General features: G+C 30.9%; 1 protein-coding gene and 1 pseudogene across 1 annotated transcript; one reads left to right on the forward strand and one right to left on the reverse strand.

The window, feature by feature from the left end:
• Positions 1 to 8,518: 8,518 nt before the first annotated feature.
• On the reverse strand, positions 8,519 to 10,283 carry LOC137818057 (uncharacterized; annotated as a pseudogene).
• Positions 10,284 to 11,364: 1,081 nt separating this feature from the next.
• On the forward strand, positions 11,365 to 12,509 carry LOC137818077 (borneol dehydrogenase, mitochondrial). Its single transcript, XM_068621301.2, has 2 exons — positions 11,365 to 11,497; positions 11,595 to 12,509. The coding sequence occupies exons 1-2, from the start codon at positions 11,457 to 11,459 to the stop codon at positions 12,358 to 12,360; spliced, it is 807 nt and encodes a 268-aa protein (XP_068477402.1). The 5' UTR covers positions 11,365 to 11,456; the 3' UTR covers positions 12,361 to 12,509.
• Positions 12,510 to 14,678: the final 2,169 nt, after the last annotated feature.

Here is a 14,678-nt window from a genome sequence, read left to right on the forward strand (position 1 = left end):
AAATTTATGTAAAAATAATATTATTAATGAAAATAGTAAAAAAAATAATAATAAAATTATAATATATATAATTATCTATAATAAATAAATTGTATAATTGTTATTATAAAAGTATTATAAAATTAATAATTAAATTTAATACAAATTATTTTTTAATTATTATTTTTAAAATCAGGAGTATTTAAATTTTTTATTTCTATTTTATAATTTCTAATTTTTACATATTGATAATATTTCATCTAATTTTGTTTACGATTATGAATATTAAATTTTTTTATATATAAAACAGAACTATTTTTTGACAATTTTTTATGTTTTCAAAAATTTACATAATTTGAAATTATTCAAAAGTCGATTCCTACATAATTCCAAAAATTATCATTTTAATTAAAAATAATTAAAATACACAAATAAATAAATTTTAAATATAACGGTTAATCTGGTTTTGCTTAGATAGTATAATTTTGCGACAGTTTTTATGTTTCAGTATATTTTTTTTCAAAAATAATTTAGAAATTTGAATTAACTCTGTCAAGAAGCGATTTCGTTTGGGTTCACATTAATTAAAATTTGCAAAAGAAAAAGAAAAAACAAAAAAAAAATCTTCTTTCTTTATCTAATTAAAAAAAGTCTTATTCTTTCCACAGTTTCAGATTTTCTTTGTTCTCAACCCAACTCATTTTCAGGGTTTTTTCTGCTCACACCTCACTCCTTAGCCCACCTTCACTTTTTCTCTCACACTACTACACTCCAAGAAAGTACCCGCAATTTTTTCTTTTTTTTTTCGTTGTTGCTTTTAGGGTGAGTGCGGATTTTTTATTTCGAAAGTTTAAATGTGTATGAGAATTATAATTGAAGGAATGCCAGGGAGGCCACCTAACAAAAAAACCGATAACTAAAGAATTGGGGCCCACATTATTTTAATATTTTTTCTTCATGTATCAATTGCTTTTTGGGCCCTCCATGTTAATATTTTCACCGCCAGCCTTTTAAGCATGGGCCTAAACGAGGCTCAGACTTTATACTATTTGTCACTTTAGTTTTCATACATAGATCCAGCCAGCCTTTTAAAGCCTGGGCCTAACGCTGGTCCAGCATTCACATGCTATTTGTGATTTGCTCTTTTCACACGTACACCCTGTCAGTGACAGCCATTTAGGCCTAGGCCTATACGCTTGCCCAGCATTTCTACTGTTTATACCACGCTTTTAATACCACAACCCCCCTCCAATTCAAACACAACCTAATATAACTTCAATTATTGCACCTTCAAAATTGTCTTAAAGTGATTATGATTATATTTTTTTAATGATAATTTCACCTTCAATTATCTTAAAACGATTAAATGTAAAATACTACTCAATTTTAAGACAATTTTGAGAATTTTTACATTTAAAAAATGGTTTTTTAAACATAACAATTAATTATGTTAAATATATATTTGATTATATAATTAATTATCTAAAATATTAATCGGTTATTCTAATCAAAAATTGGTTTTCATTAGTTTTGTAAACAATCAATTATTCTGAGAAATAATGGATTATATTATGAATTTTGAAAAACTATACACTTCCATATATAATCAATTATACTTAAATGATAATCGAATTACTGGTTTAAAATATTTTATGAATTATGTGAATCATAATAATCGTATTATGTATAATTATAATTGATTATTTCAATCATTAATAGAAAATATTTTCAAACTTTTTTAAAGGAAAACATTATATTATTTTCAAAATTAACAATTTTTTCAAATATTTACGAAAGTTTTGAAGTGGTTTTTCCTAATGAATTTTTTTCAATTGAAGAATCATCTTTTACATTCGAAGAAATATCATTGTTCAAGATCATTGAATCAAAATTGAAAATGTTATAGGTCTTTTACTGTGATTTTTTTGAGGAATTTTATCGTTGTAGGTGATATCTTTCTTTGTCTTTTTGTAGTTTTCTTTGTTGTATACATCAGTCTTGCAGATATTTAAGTGTTTCAATACCTTATTTATTTATTCTTGAAGTGTGTTTCAAGAAGGATATTGAATTTTCTTGTTTTAGTTACATGGAAATTCTTGTAACTAAAAAAAATTTAACCACTACCCCAAACAAATTTCTTAGTATTATTATGATTTCTATTATTATTATTATTATTATTAATATTAACAATATTAATAACAACAATATTAACAATATTAATAATATGAATAATATTAATAAATATTTATAATATGAATAATATGAATATAAATTATATTCATATTGTTATTATTAATAATAATATATATAAATTATATTAATAATAATAAGTATAATAAAAATGATAATATGATAAAAAAACTTGTCTGATCTAGTGGTTAATGTTTTCTTGATCACTGAAGGTAAATGTTTGATCTTAGATTTATGCAAAGTAAGTCCCCTTGTAATAAGGGTTGGACCACCCCTACTATCTTGATCCTTTGGTCTATCTTTCTTCGCTTTAGTTTGTTGTCAGCAGTTGTTTTTGGTAGGATTCGTTTTTTAGTAGTTGTCTAGAAGGTGTTGTGTTGTTAAGTTGTTTTCGTTTCTTTGTATATGGGTTGGATTACTCTTGAAGTGGTTCACATGTATATATTATTTATTGTTGATAAAAAAAACACCTACTAATCCATTTTAATTCCAAATCAAAATCTCATTTTGAATATAACACCTGCCTATCAGAATACACTCCCATAGACCCTGCTGAGGAAGAGAAGCTTAGGAATTGAGGTTGGTTAGAAGTTGCAAATAGAAGGAATAGGGGGTCAGGTGTATAGGGTCGGATATGTTGATCCTTAGGATGACTGTGTTCATATTTTTTTACAATAGACACAAGTATGTTCTAGTCAACAAGTTGATTCACAAGAGATTATCCAACTAAGACAATAATTAACAACTAGTGAAGAACATTTAACAACTAGTGATGAGTGATTATCATCTAGTGAGTAATAAATTCACTAAATGAATTTCAATCCATTTATTAATTTTTTGGTTTGGTCCTACAATATTGACTAGTTGTGGTAGCAACTGCATCACAAAATAATTTTCAACATTAATAGAAAAATACTTTCCAACAACTACATAAAAAACAAGATAATCAACAATTACAAGATAAAAACCGAGATCATAATTCGCCTACTATAGCAAATACAAGTAGTCTTTAAACTATCTTTATTATGAATTACTCATAACATATATTATGGTAGGAAATTTGAATTTTACAGTGATTTAGACAATATATTATTAAGATAATATATTATTAACAACTTTATATATAAAGTAATGTTTAACTTTTTCCATCATATTTTTTTTTATTTCATAAATTATTTTTTTTAAAGGTGACATTGTAATTTAAATTGAATGATAACCTCATTTATAAAGTACAAATTGATCAAATTTTTAAGTACGAATCTAATTTATATATGGATAATATTAATATATAATTATATGTGAATCTTAGTCATACGTAATTACCTACAAAATTCATCTATGCATGACTACATAACGATTGCATCTTGTGCTTTATAAATTTATCTATGAATTTTAAAATTTGTGTCTAAATGTTACTATATGGGTTTTATCAGTAAGAAAATTTTAACCACATATCTATAGTATTTTCTAAAAATTTTAATCGGAAGTAATTCTGATTTTGTTTTTCAGGCAAGTAAAATTATATGTCATTAAAGGGAATTTAAGTGTAACACAACTTTATAAAATTTGCTTATAAGGTGAAATTTGTATCCATTTATATACTATGAAATGTTTTTATTTCTGGTTGACGTGGGATCACCAACAGACAATCCTCCTGTCGTGACCTGACAATTCGTGTGTGAGACTATATATGTTATCAGAGTCATTTAGAGTTATAATATACATATATAGTAGTCTTACGCACGAGTTGTCAGGTCTTGGCGTGAGAGGTGTGTTGGTAATCCCACATCGAGTAGATATAAGAATATTTCATAATATATATAAATAGATACAAACCTCACCTTATAAATCAATTTTATAATTAGACTTAAAATTCACCTCTTAATATATTTTTTAAAAACACTTTTACTTCATATAAATTAAAATATAATAAATATTTATCTCAAAAGCAAGAAAAACATTATCATAATTAAAATTAAAATATTATCATAAATTAAAAGTAAAATATTATCATATTTTGATTATAATATTTCATTTCTTGTTTATATGTGTTTGTGGTTGACCCACTCGAAACAACTAATACCATATATGTCTCTTTTAATATTTCTATTGGCCGACACATTTAACCATTTGTCACTAGCTACATGTTAAAATAATCCCTGGAAAAGGAACACGTGAAAAATAATGTAACATTTCTTAATTACTTTAACTTAATAATATTCTGTCTCAAATGGCACACAAATAATGAGTAAATCGTGCAAGAATATAATATTTATATATCAAGTTCCTTGCCATTTTAATTATAGATGTAGATATCTTAGATTTCCTTTTTCTCACTATTCCGTAACAATTCACGCTAGAATATAAAAAAAATAAAAATTATCAAGATTTAAATGTTTTCGTTTCTCAAATGTTGTCAGAAATTTTATCTTGAACAAATTTTCTTGGTTTTAGGTCCTAAAATATTTTGATTTTATATTTCATTTCCAAAATATTTTTAATTTATGAAGTGATATGTAAAATACATATTTAGAAATTCTATCGTACCATTTAAAATTTTAAGGATTTTGATACAATTATATTTTTATAGTGGTAGTGGTTGAAGCTATTGTAATATAATTAAATTTTTAATTATTAGTTTAGTGTATTGTTTATTTAACATAGGTTTGTGTATTTTATTTTATTTTCTTATTAGATTTGGTTATGTGATAGTAGATGGTGATGGATTTTAAAATATTAACGTTGTTGAGATGTGAGGATTTATAATAATATTTAATATAAATTTTGTATTAAAAAATGATTTCCTAATTAATTAAAATATTTTTATTTAAGTTTAAATTATAATTATTTTCAATAAAAAATAGTTATCGTTGTTAAAAAATTTTAGTCTAAGTTTGATGTTTAAAATTCTAAAAAATAAAATTTAGAGAAAAAAACAGAAATAAATATAATATACTATTAATTAAAAATTGGTTATCGTTGTTGAAACATTTTAAGGTAAAGTCTGATGTTTAAAATTCTAAAAGTTAAAATATATAATATATATTCTTATGAAAAGTATGGGAATGATAATACTCTATTAAAAAGTTTTTAAGTATTTTCAAATAATATTTTAAAATAGAAATAATTATATTTTTAAACTATAAATAAAACTTTAACTAGTTAGAAACTGAAAAAACTGTGAAATGACTTCTTACCAAAATAAAATGATAATAAGTTCCGTTCCTAAACTTTTTGTAAATATTAGAACAGAAAAGGTTCCAAAACATTCAATTTGTGAGAATAACACCTAGTAATGCTTTGATTTTTTTTCATTAAAATAATTATCACATTTTTTTCTTAATGGTTACATTAAAGCTAAAAAAGTTAAACTAATAATAGGAATGGAATACAAGTAAATAAAAAAAACTCAGGTATCAAAAGATAATACGATTAACGGGCATGGTGAAGGGGTAACAATCACCCGAAGCACCAACCAACCAACAGGGAAAAGGAAGGGATAACGGAGAGAAACGAAGGGAGTTTGAATTGTAAAACTGAATGACACTTCAAAAATAATCTTATTGAATTCAAAAGAGTATATATATGTACAGTGCAAACAACAAAAACACAGATGACAAATAGAAAAACAAAAACCCAAATAAAAGGCCCAAAATAAAGAGTACAGTTATTTTATCAGCCCCCCTCAAGTTGGGAATATATGTTTCTCATTCCCAGCTTGGACTGTAGCTCTTTGTATACTGTTGGAGCAAGGGTTTGGTAAGGATATCCGCAATCTGCATAAAAGAAGAAATAGGAAGCAATTTGAGAAGCCCAGTGGTGATCTTGTTTCGGACGATGTGACAGTCAATTTCGATGTGCTTGGTACGCTCATGAAACACTTGATTTGAGGCAATGTGTATTGCAGATTGGTTATCACAGAAGATAGTTGCTGGTTGAATATAGGGAAGTCCAAGGTCTTGCAGGATATAGGTTAGCCATTGAATCTCGTAGGTGGTTGTGGCTAATGCTCTATATTCGACTTCAGAAGAGCTCTTGGAAAGTGTTTATTGTTTCTTAGATTTCCATGAGACAAGAGAATCACCCAAGAAAATGCAGTAACCGGTTACAGATTTTCAGGTTTCAGGAAAGGTAGCCCAATCTGAATCACTGAAACAACGAAGTTGGACAGTGTTGTTGCAGGGAAAGAAGATTCCGTTGCCAGGGTTGCCTTTCAAGTACCGAAGAAGACGAAAAGCAGCTTGTTGATGAAGGTTGGTATGAGATGAAATAAATTGGCTGAGGTTGTTGACAACAAATGCAATGTCAGACCGTGTGTTTGTAAGGTATATGAGTTTGCCAACTAGTCTTCTATATGAAGAGGTTTCAATGTTAGTGAGTTGTGTGCCAGCGGAGGAGGAAAGGCGAGATGAGTGAACCATGAGTGTAGGCATAGGAGTAGAGTTGATCATGCCAGTGTCATGAAGAAGGTCTATCAGGTATTTTCGTTGACAGATGTGGAGCCCTTGGTTATTTTTGGCCACCTCCAGGCCCAAAAAATATGTGAGGTCTCCTAGATTCTTGATCTTGAATTGAGTGTCCAGCAGAGAAGTGATATGGGCAATTTCCTCATGATCGTTTCCAGTAAGCACTAAATCATCAACGTACACAAAAATAATGGTGATGTTAGGACCGTTACAGTGTAAAAATAGAGAGTGATCAGCGGAGGATGAAGTGTATTTATGTGAAAGTAAAAATTGAGACAGTTTTGCATACCATTGGCGGTTGGCCTGGCGAAGTCCATAGAGTGATCTTTGTAATTTGCAAACATGTTGAGGAGATGGAAGTTTGAGGCCTGGCGGTGGTTGCATGTAGACTTCCTCAAGGAGGTCCCCGTGGAGGAAAGCGTTGTTCACATCAAGTTGTTTAAGAATCCAGTTTTGAGAAGTGGCAACAACAAGTAAAAGTCTTAAAGTGGTTAGTTTTGCAACAGGAGCAAAAGTATCTAAAAAATCAAGACCTTCTAATTGTGTGTAGCCTTTTGCTACCAACCGTGCTTTGTGGCGATCAATGGTGCCATCAGATTTGTGTTTTACCTTAAAAACACATTTGCAGCCAATGGTTTGCTTTCCTGGAGGAAGAGTAGTTATTTGCCATGTGTTTTTAGCATTAAGAGCATTAAGCTCTTCTAGCATTACTTGTTTCCAGCAAGAATGCTTAGAAGCCTCAGTGTAGGAGCTAGGTTTAGTGTTAGAAGATATAGAAAATATAGTCTTTTTGAAAGATGGTGAAAGAGTAGTGTAGGAAAGAAATTTATGAATGGGATACCGATTACTTACAGTGTTGGCAGCAGGTAAACAAGTCTGGAAGTCCTCTAAGTAGGTAGGGAGTCGTCTTTGTCTGCTGGAGTGTCTTAGTGGAATGATGTTGTCTTCAGTGTGAGTCATAGGAGTCTCGTGCTCATGATTGTGACAATTATAATCCAAGAATATATCATCACAAAATGTATTATAATTAGCAGGAATGGGTAAAGATAAAGTGTCGGGGCTTCGTGTGTCATCATGATTCAATATATATGGAAAATGATGTTCATGAAAGATCACATGTCTTGAAACTTCAATGCGATGAAACTTTAAATTTAAGATGATGTAACCTTTGGTATTATGTGGAAAATCGAGAAAGATGCCATGAACAGATCTAGTATCTAGTTTCTTTCTATTAGCATGAATGGTAGTAGAATAACAAGAGCAGCCAAAAACACGTAAGGAAGAGATATCACAAGATTTTCCAAAAAGTTTTTCATATGGAGCAATATCTTGTAAAAGGGGAGTAGGTGTGCAATTTATGAGGAAAACAGCATGTTGGACAACGAAGTCCCAAAAAATATGAGGTAAATTAGCTTGAAACAGTAAAGCGCGAGTGATGTTTAAAATGTGTTGGTGTTTACGTTCAGCTATACCGTTTTGTTGAGGGGTTTCGATGCAAGTAGTTTGATGAATTGTGCCTTTGGAAGCAAAAAAAGTTTTCATTGCAAATTCAGCGCCATTATCAGAACGAATGCATTTGATAGTCGTTTTAAATTGATTTTCAACATAAGCAAAAAAATTTATGAGATGGGTGCGAACTTCAGATTTAGCATGCAACAATATAGTCCATGTATAACGAGAAAAATCATCCACAATGGTCAAAAAATAACGAAAACCTTGCATAGATGTAGTAGAACAGGGTCCCCAAATATCTACATGAATGATGTCAAAGATAACAGTAGTGTGAGAAGTGCTTAGAGTAAAGAGAAGTTTTCTTTGTTTTGCACGATTACAAACATCACACATATGTGTTTTATCAGCAAAAACAAAAGGGTATTTACTTTTCAAGACATGCAACCTTTCATCAGAGGGATGTCCCATTCTATAATGCCACAAATTATTTTCCTTAACAGTGCATGAGACAGAAGGAATAAAGTGGTGTGTGGCAGTGTGAAAATAGAAGAGTTAAAGATGTACAAGCCAGCCTTGGCATTAGCTAAACCAATATGCTCTTTGGAGAGGTTGTCCTGTATAAGACAGTGTGGGGGGGAGAAAATCAAGTTACATTTTAAGTGTAGAGACAATTTAGAAGCAGATATAAGGTTGCATGTAAATTGAGGGATGTACAACACATCAAGAAGATAAAGTTTATTTGTAAAAACAACTGTCCCAGAATAGTTTGCAAAAACATGTTGGCCATTTGGTAAATTTATCATGACAGGTTTGATGGTTTTATAAGAGGTGAAAGCAGACAATACAGTACAAACGTGATCAGTGGCACCAGAGTCAACAATCCAGGAATTACCCATTGCAGACAACTCATGTGCGTTGGGGTCTACAGAAAAGGAGTCCACTTGATTCACTTGAATAGGATTTGGTGGAGTGTCATTGTTGTTCTGCCTCAAAACATCATTGATAATTTGTATTTGATGAGCAGTGAGTTGGTAATCACGTTTTTCCTGTTCTTTTAGACAAGGCTCAGAGAAAACACCATCAGTGGTAATAAGACTGTTAATCTGATTAGTCCTATTGCTGTTATAGGATTTGTACCCAGGTGGGTAGCCATGTTTCTTGTAACAAGTATCCACAGTATGACCATTTCTGTTACAGTACGTACAAACTTTTCTAGTGTTGGATTTTGAGTTCATATTGTCTTGATTAGGGAACCCAACCTTTCTAAAACAAACATTTTCAGTATGCACATGCTTACCACAAAAAGTGCACAGAGTAGATGAAGATGTCCTAGTGGAATCAACACTGTTAATACTAGAGATGCTAATAGAAATGTGATTTGCTAATTGTCTTTCTTGTTGGGCAATGAGAGAAAAAATCTTTGATATAGGTGGGATGGGTTCCATGAGTAGAACGTGTGATCTAATATTACTATATTGGTCATTTAACCCTCTCAAAAATTGCATAGCATGGTCATCGCATTTTCTTTGACTTATGATAGAATTAACTAAACAAGAACATTTGACAGAACATGTGCAAATGGGGATAGGCCTAAAATTGTCCAGCTCGTCCCAAATGATCCTTAATTTTGTAAATTACCCAGTCACAGATAAATCCCCCTGATTTAAAGAAGCTACTTCTAGTTGAAGATCAGAAATTCTAGATAGGTCACCCTGAGAGTATCTGGTTTTCAAATCATTCCAGATGTTCTGGGCACTATCCATCCAAATAATGCTTTGTCGAATAGGTAAAGAGACGGAGTGTACTAACCATGAGACTACCATATTATTGCATCTGTTCCAAATTGGGAAATTTTGATGATCTTTCGCTGGGCAAGGAAGCGTTCCAAGAACGAACTCCACTTTGTTTTTCGCGTTTAGTGCCGTCAAGATCGAGCGACTCCAGGAATGATAATTGGAAGCGTCCAACACCGGCGAGACGAGCAGCGCCGCGGGGTTCTCGCTAGGATGAAGGTAGAGGTAGCTGTTCGCCGGATCGGCTTGAGACGATGCTACGATGCGTTCTTCTGCCAATGCTACAATAGAAAATCAAGAAAAGGAAAATCAAGGAGAAGAAAGAAAATAGGGAAAATTTCAGAGCGCGCAACAGAGCTCTTCAATTGAAGAGCTATGATACCATAATACGATTAACCGGCATGGTGAAGAGGTAACAAGGCACCAACCAACCAACAAGGGATGAAACCCTAAACAGAGAGGGAGAGATAACATAGAGAAACGAAAGGAGTCTGAATTGTAAAACTGAATGACACTTCAAAAATAATCTCATTGAATTCAAAAGAGTATATATATGTACAATTCAAACAGCAAAAACACAAATAACAAATAGAAAAACAAAAGCCCAAATAAAAGGCTCAAAATTACAGTTATTTTATCAAAAGACAAAAGAATTATTAAGAATCAAAGGAAAAATTATACTATTCCAGAGGAAAAAAACACATTTAAGTGATTGTTTAAATAAAAAAATATGAAGACAATATTGCAGTGGGAAAAGCATATACCAATATGACTTTTCCTGTACATAATCAATGAGCTGTCGCCAATAAATCGTACACATATTCATCTTTTGAGTTCTCACCTGTAATCTAAGAACTACCAACCAGTAGGGCAAACTTTTTTTAACAGCCAGACGGGATTTATATAAAAATTTAAGTATATTTTGTAATTTCCTTATGAATTTTAATTTTAATCATTATACGAAAATATTTTGTATTCTTGTAAAATTTGAAATCAATTTTTTAATTCATATAAAAATATGTATATTAAGTATTTTTATTTAATTTTTATTCAAAATAAATAAATAATTATTTTTAATCTCTATTATTCATAGATAAGTAATGTTTATTAATTTTATAAACTTTAAGATTTTTTAGATGATTCCATGTTATATTACTGGAAAATAATACTTTGATATTCTAATTTTTTTACACTATCACAACTAATAATATTATTATTTTATTTATATTTTTCTATTGATTAAATAAAATATTTTAAAATGACGATGTGTTGATAATCCTAAATAATTATAACTAAGAAAAAAAGAATCTTTTACTGAAACTTACATAAAAAGCTAGAATAAATTTTCAAATTGCATTATGTCAGCTAATATTATTTTTCCCACTGCAATTATAAAAATAACATATTTGAATATTTTATTATTAAAAAAAACTGTAAAGTAGAAGTCTCTGAAGATAAAAGGAGTGTAAACTTGTCCAACGAAATGGGGTACAGACAGTTCATAATAGCCATAAGTGGCTGAAAAACAAAGAAGAGTAGAAGCTATAGCGAGCTTCAGCAGGAGATAGAGAGAATCATGGGAAGTATTTCAGGAGTCTCCTCTGCAGTTGCCAGAAGGTATCTAATCATGGGAACCTTTTACTTTTTTCTAATTTGAAAAACAAGTATTCATCATAACTGTGATTTGATTTGTTAAACACAATTTGAAAAACAGATTAGAAGGGAAGGTGGCGTTGATCACAGGGGGAGCAAGTGGCATAGGGGAGTGCACGGCGAGACTGTTTGCGAAGCATGGAGCCAAAGTAGTGATCGCTGATATCCAAGACGAGTTAGGTCACTCAGTTTGCAAGGACATAGACTCCTCCTTCTACGTCCACTGCGACGTCACAAAAGAGGAACACGTGGAACGTGCCGTCAACACTGCTGTTTCTAGGTTCGGGAAACTAGACATCATGCACAACAACGCAGGAATCATCGGAGTGTGGAACCCCAACATTATTCACAACAAGAAATCCGATTTCGAGGAAGTGATTAGAACAAACTTGGTCGGTGTGTTCCTGGGAATGAAGCATGCGGCGAGGGTAATGGCCCCTTCTCGACGCGGCAGCATAATCGCAACCGCAAGCACGTGTGGACGCATAGGCGGCATGGCTTCGCACGCTTACACGTGCTCCAAGCATGGTATTGTGGGGCTCGTGCGAAACGCAGCAGTGGAGCTTGGACCCTTGGGGATACGAGTGAATTGTGTGTCTCCATACGCGGTTCCTACGCCGATGAGTAAGAGTTTTCTGAACACTGATGATGAAGGGATTGCTGCACTTTATTCCAATCTGAAAGGAGTTACTCTTAAGCCCCAAGATGTGGCTGAAGCTGTGGTTTACTTGGGCAGTGATGAGTCAAAGTATGTTAGTGGGCATGACCTTGTTGTGGATGGAGGCTTCACTGTAGTCAATGCTGGTATGTGTTCGTTTGGGCAGTAGCTTGTCGTTTTCGTGGTTTCAGTTTCTGTGTTGAATAATTCACCACCCTACTTCTAAAGCTGTGGTTGTAATGGGCACAAAGTGATTGCATTTTGTCTTATGACTTTTTACAATCGCAAACAATAAATTTGGGTCTTTTGATTTGAAAAGTTATAGTTTCACATATCAAATTGTATACATTTTTTCTTGACAGTTAAAAAAAAATACATAATAGAAACATAAATTTATAATTAAATGATGTGAAAAATAATTAATATAATAATATTAGGAGTTTTAAGATGAATGTAAAAAAATAAATGGATTATCAATATATAATTTTTTATTACCACCACATGTGGTTAAGTGGGCTAATGTTTATAACAAAAAAAACATACATCCACTTTATGATCAAAATATTAATATTTTTAAATTTTTAACTTAAAATACTAATATATATTACTACATTATTAAAATAAAGCATTAGATAGATATCTTTTCTATACATCAAACTTTCATTTCCTTATTGTTTAACATATCTTTTATTCTAGTGTCACCATATATGGCTTTTATATTGTTTATTATATGGTAGAACGAAAGTATGAATGGTGAATAAAACAAATTAGCAATAATTCACAACTCACACACCATTCATTATTTTCAAAAACTCCAATGTGATTTAATTTATTATTCTTTTAATTTTTTAGTTAATTATAATAAGGGTTAAATATATTTCCGTGCACTATAACATAAATATGATTTTTGTTTTTTATCTAAACTTTAGACCATTCAGGTACTTGTTATATGAAAATGTTAGAATATGTACTTTTGTATGTAAAATTGATTCAGTTTGAGGTTCTACTTCATCAATTCAGTGGAAGAAGCTATAGTGGACATCAGTATGTAATCAAAACTACAACGAATTTTGAAACAAACTAACAATCTTTGAAAAAAAACTAATAATCATTTAACATATACAGAAGAACCCATTCCAATCATTTCTACCCTATAGGTATTCAGATGCTCTAAAGTTTGAATCGGGGACGAAAACCAATTACGTATTATAGTACATGGATATTTAATCCTTATAATAAAAGTCTTGAGTGGATGTTAGCATTGCATTGGAGGTCTATTTATTTGTTTCCTAAACTAAATTTGTATTGTATGTTGATTTTTTACAAGAAGATAGACGAAGATCGAGCTTTAATGAAGAGTTTGTAGAGTCTTTTTCTTCTTCTTAGCCTTGTAAAAACTGTCTTAGCCTTGTAAAAACTGTATAGAGTAGTTAAGAAGTTTTGGACCTTGTATTTTGGGTCAAATAGAAAAATATGTAAATAGAAAACAAAGTAAAGGGTAAAATAGTAAAAGAAGGGTGCAAATAGAAATGTAGGCAAGGAAGACACGAGGCTTCACATGTCTTCTCCTAAATAGAGAGAATTTGCATCGATAAGGTGGTGACACTTGTCACACTCTCATTTGAGAGTTTTTGAGAGACTTTCTCCTATAAATAGGAGCCTCTTATACATGTATTTTTTTAACTTGGAATTAGTAATGAAATGCTGCCTAATTTTGGTCATTCTACTTGTTCTCAAGTTCTCCCTAGGTTAGTCTCCTTCAAGACTTAACCTAGACTCTTTCCTAGTGAGTTGATCTCACCTCTCACTCTCACAAATTCCTAACTCCAATTCAATCCATGGAAACTCCTCTTGAGTTTCTTTAATTCTTCCGCTCATCATATCTTCTTCATCATTCATCCAAAGAAGAAATTACAAATATCACCAATAGAAGAAGAGCGTTTTTCCATCATTTGGTATTCAGAGCTATTTTTGTAAGATTTTCTTCTATTTTTTTTTAATTTCCGTGTCGTTCATAATTTTCTTGAATGTTTACCGATTGATTTTGTGTTGTTTGTCTTTTTGTTCGGTTCAAATTAATTGTTCTTATTTGAACCCCTTCATGTATGTGCTTTTAGGTGTTCTTGTGTTTGTGTTCATGTGTACTTTTGAATTTTTTGAGTTTTCTTCAAATTTATTCTGTGAAATTTTCTTATATTTGAGTCATTTTGTGTCCAGAGTCATGTTTACTCCAAATTTATCATAAAATCCATTAGTTAAACTTTTTTGAAATTTTTTCAAAATTCTTCATAGATTAGAGTCTTGATTTTCATTTTTGAGTTAATAAATTGCTACTAAATCATTAGCAATTTTCTTTGAGTTAGGTTTCCATTATCATTCTCTCCAAAATTCATTTTCGAAACCATTCGGTGGAATTGCTGGAAGCAGCTACAGATTCAAGTTGGAACAAGTATTTTTTTAGGGAGATGTTAGAGTTCGTGGTGGAAT

The sequence above is a fragment of the Phaseolus vulgaris genome, chromosome 11 (assembly GCF_051622355.1).
Source record: "Phaseolus vulgaris cultivar YP4 chromosome 11, ASM5162235v1, whole genome shotgun sequence".
Lineage (NCBI taxonomy): Eukaryota > Viridiplantae > Streptophyta > Magnoliopsida > Fabales > Fabaceae > Phaseolus > Phaseolus vulgaris.

Bases quoted from the DNA above. Each gene is read 5' to 3' on its own strand.
- LOC137818077 (XM_068621301.2), top strand. From the start codon at position 11,457: ATGGGAAGTATTTCAGGAGTCTCCTCTGCAGTTGCCAGAAG. The intron at 11,498-11,594 runs GTATCTAATCAT...TTTGAAAAACAG, and splicing joins TCCTCTGCAGTTGCCAGAAG to ATTAGAAGGGAAGGTGGCGT.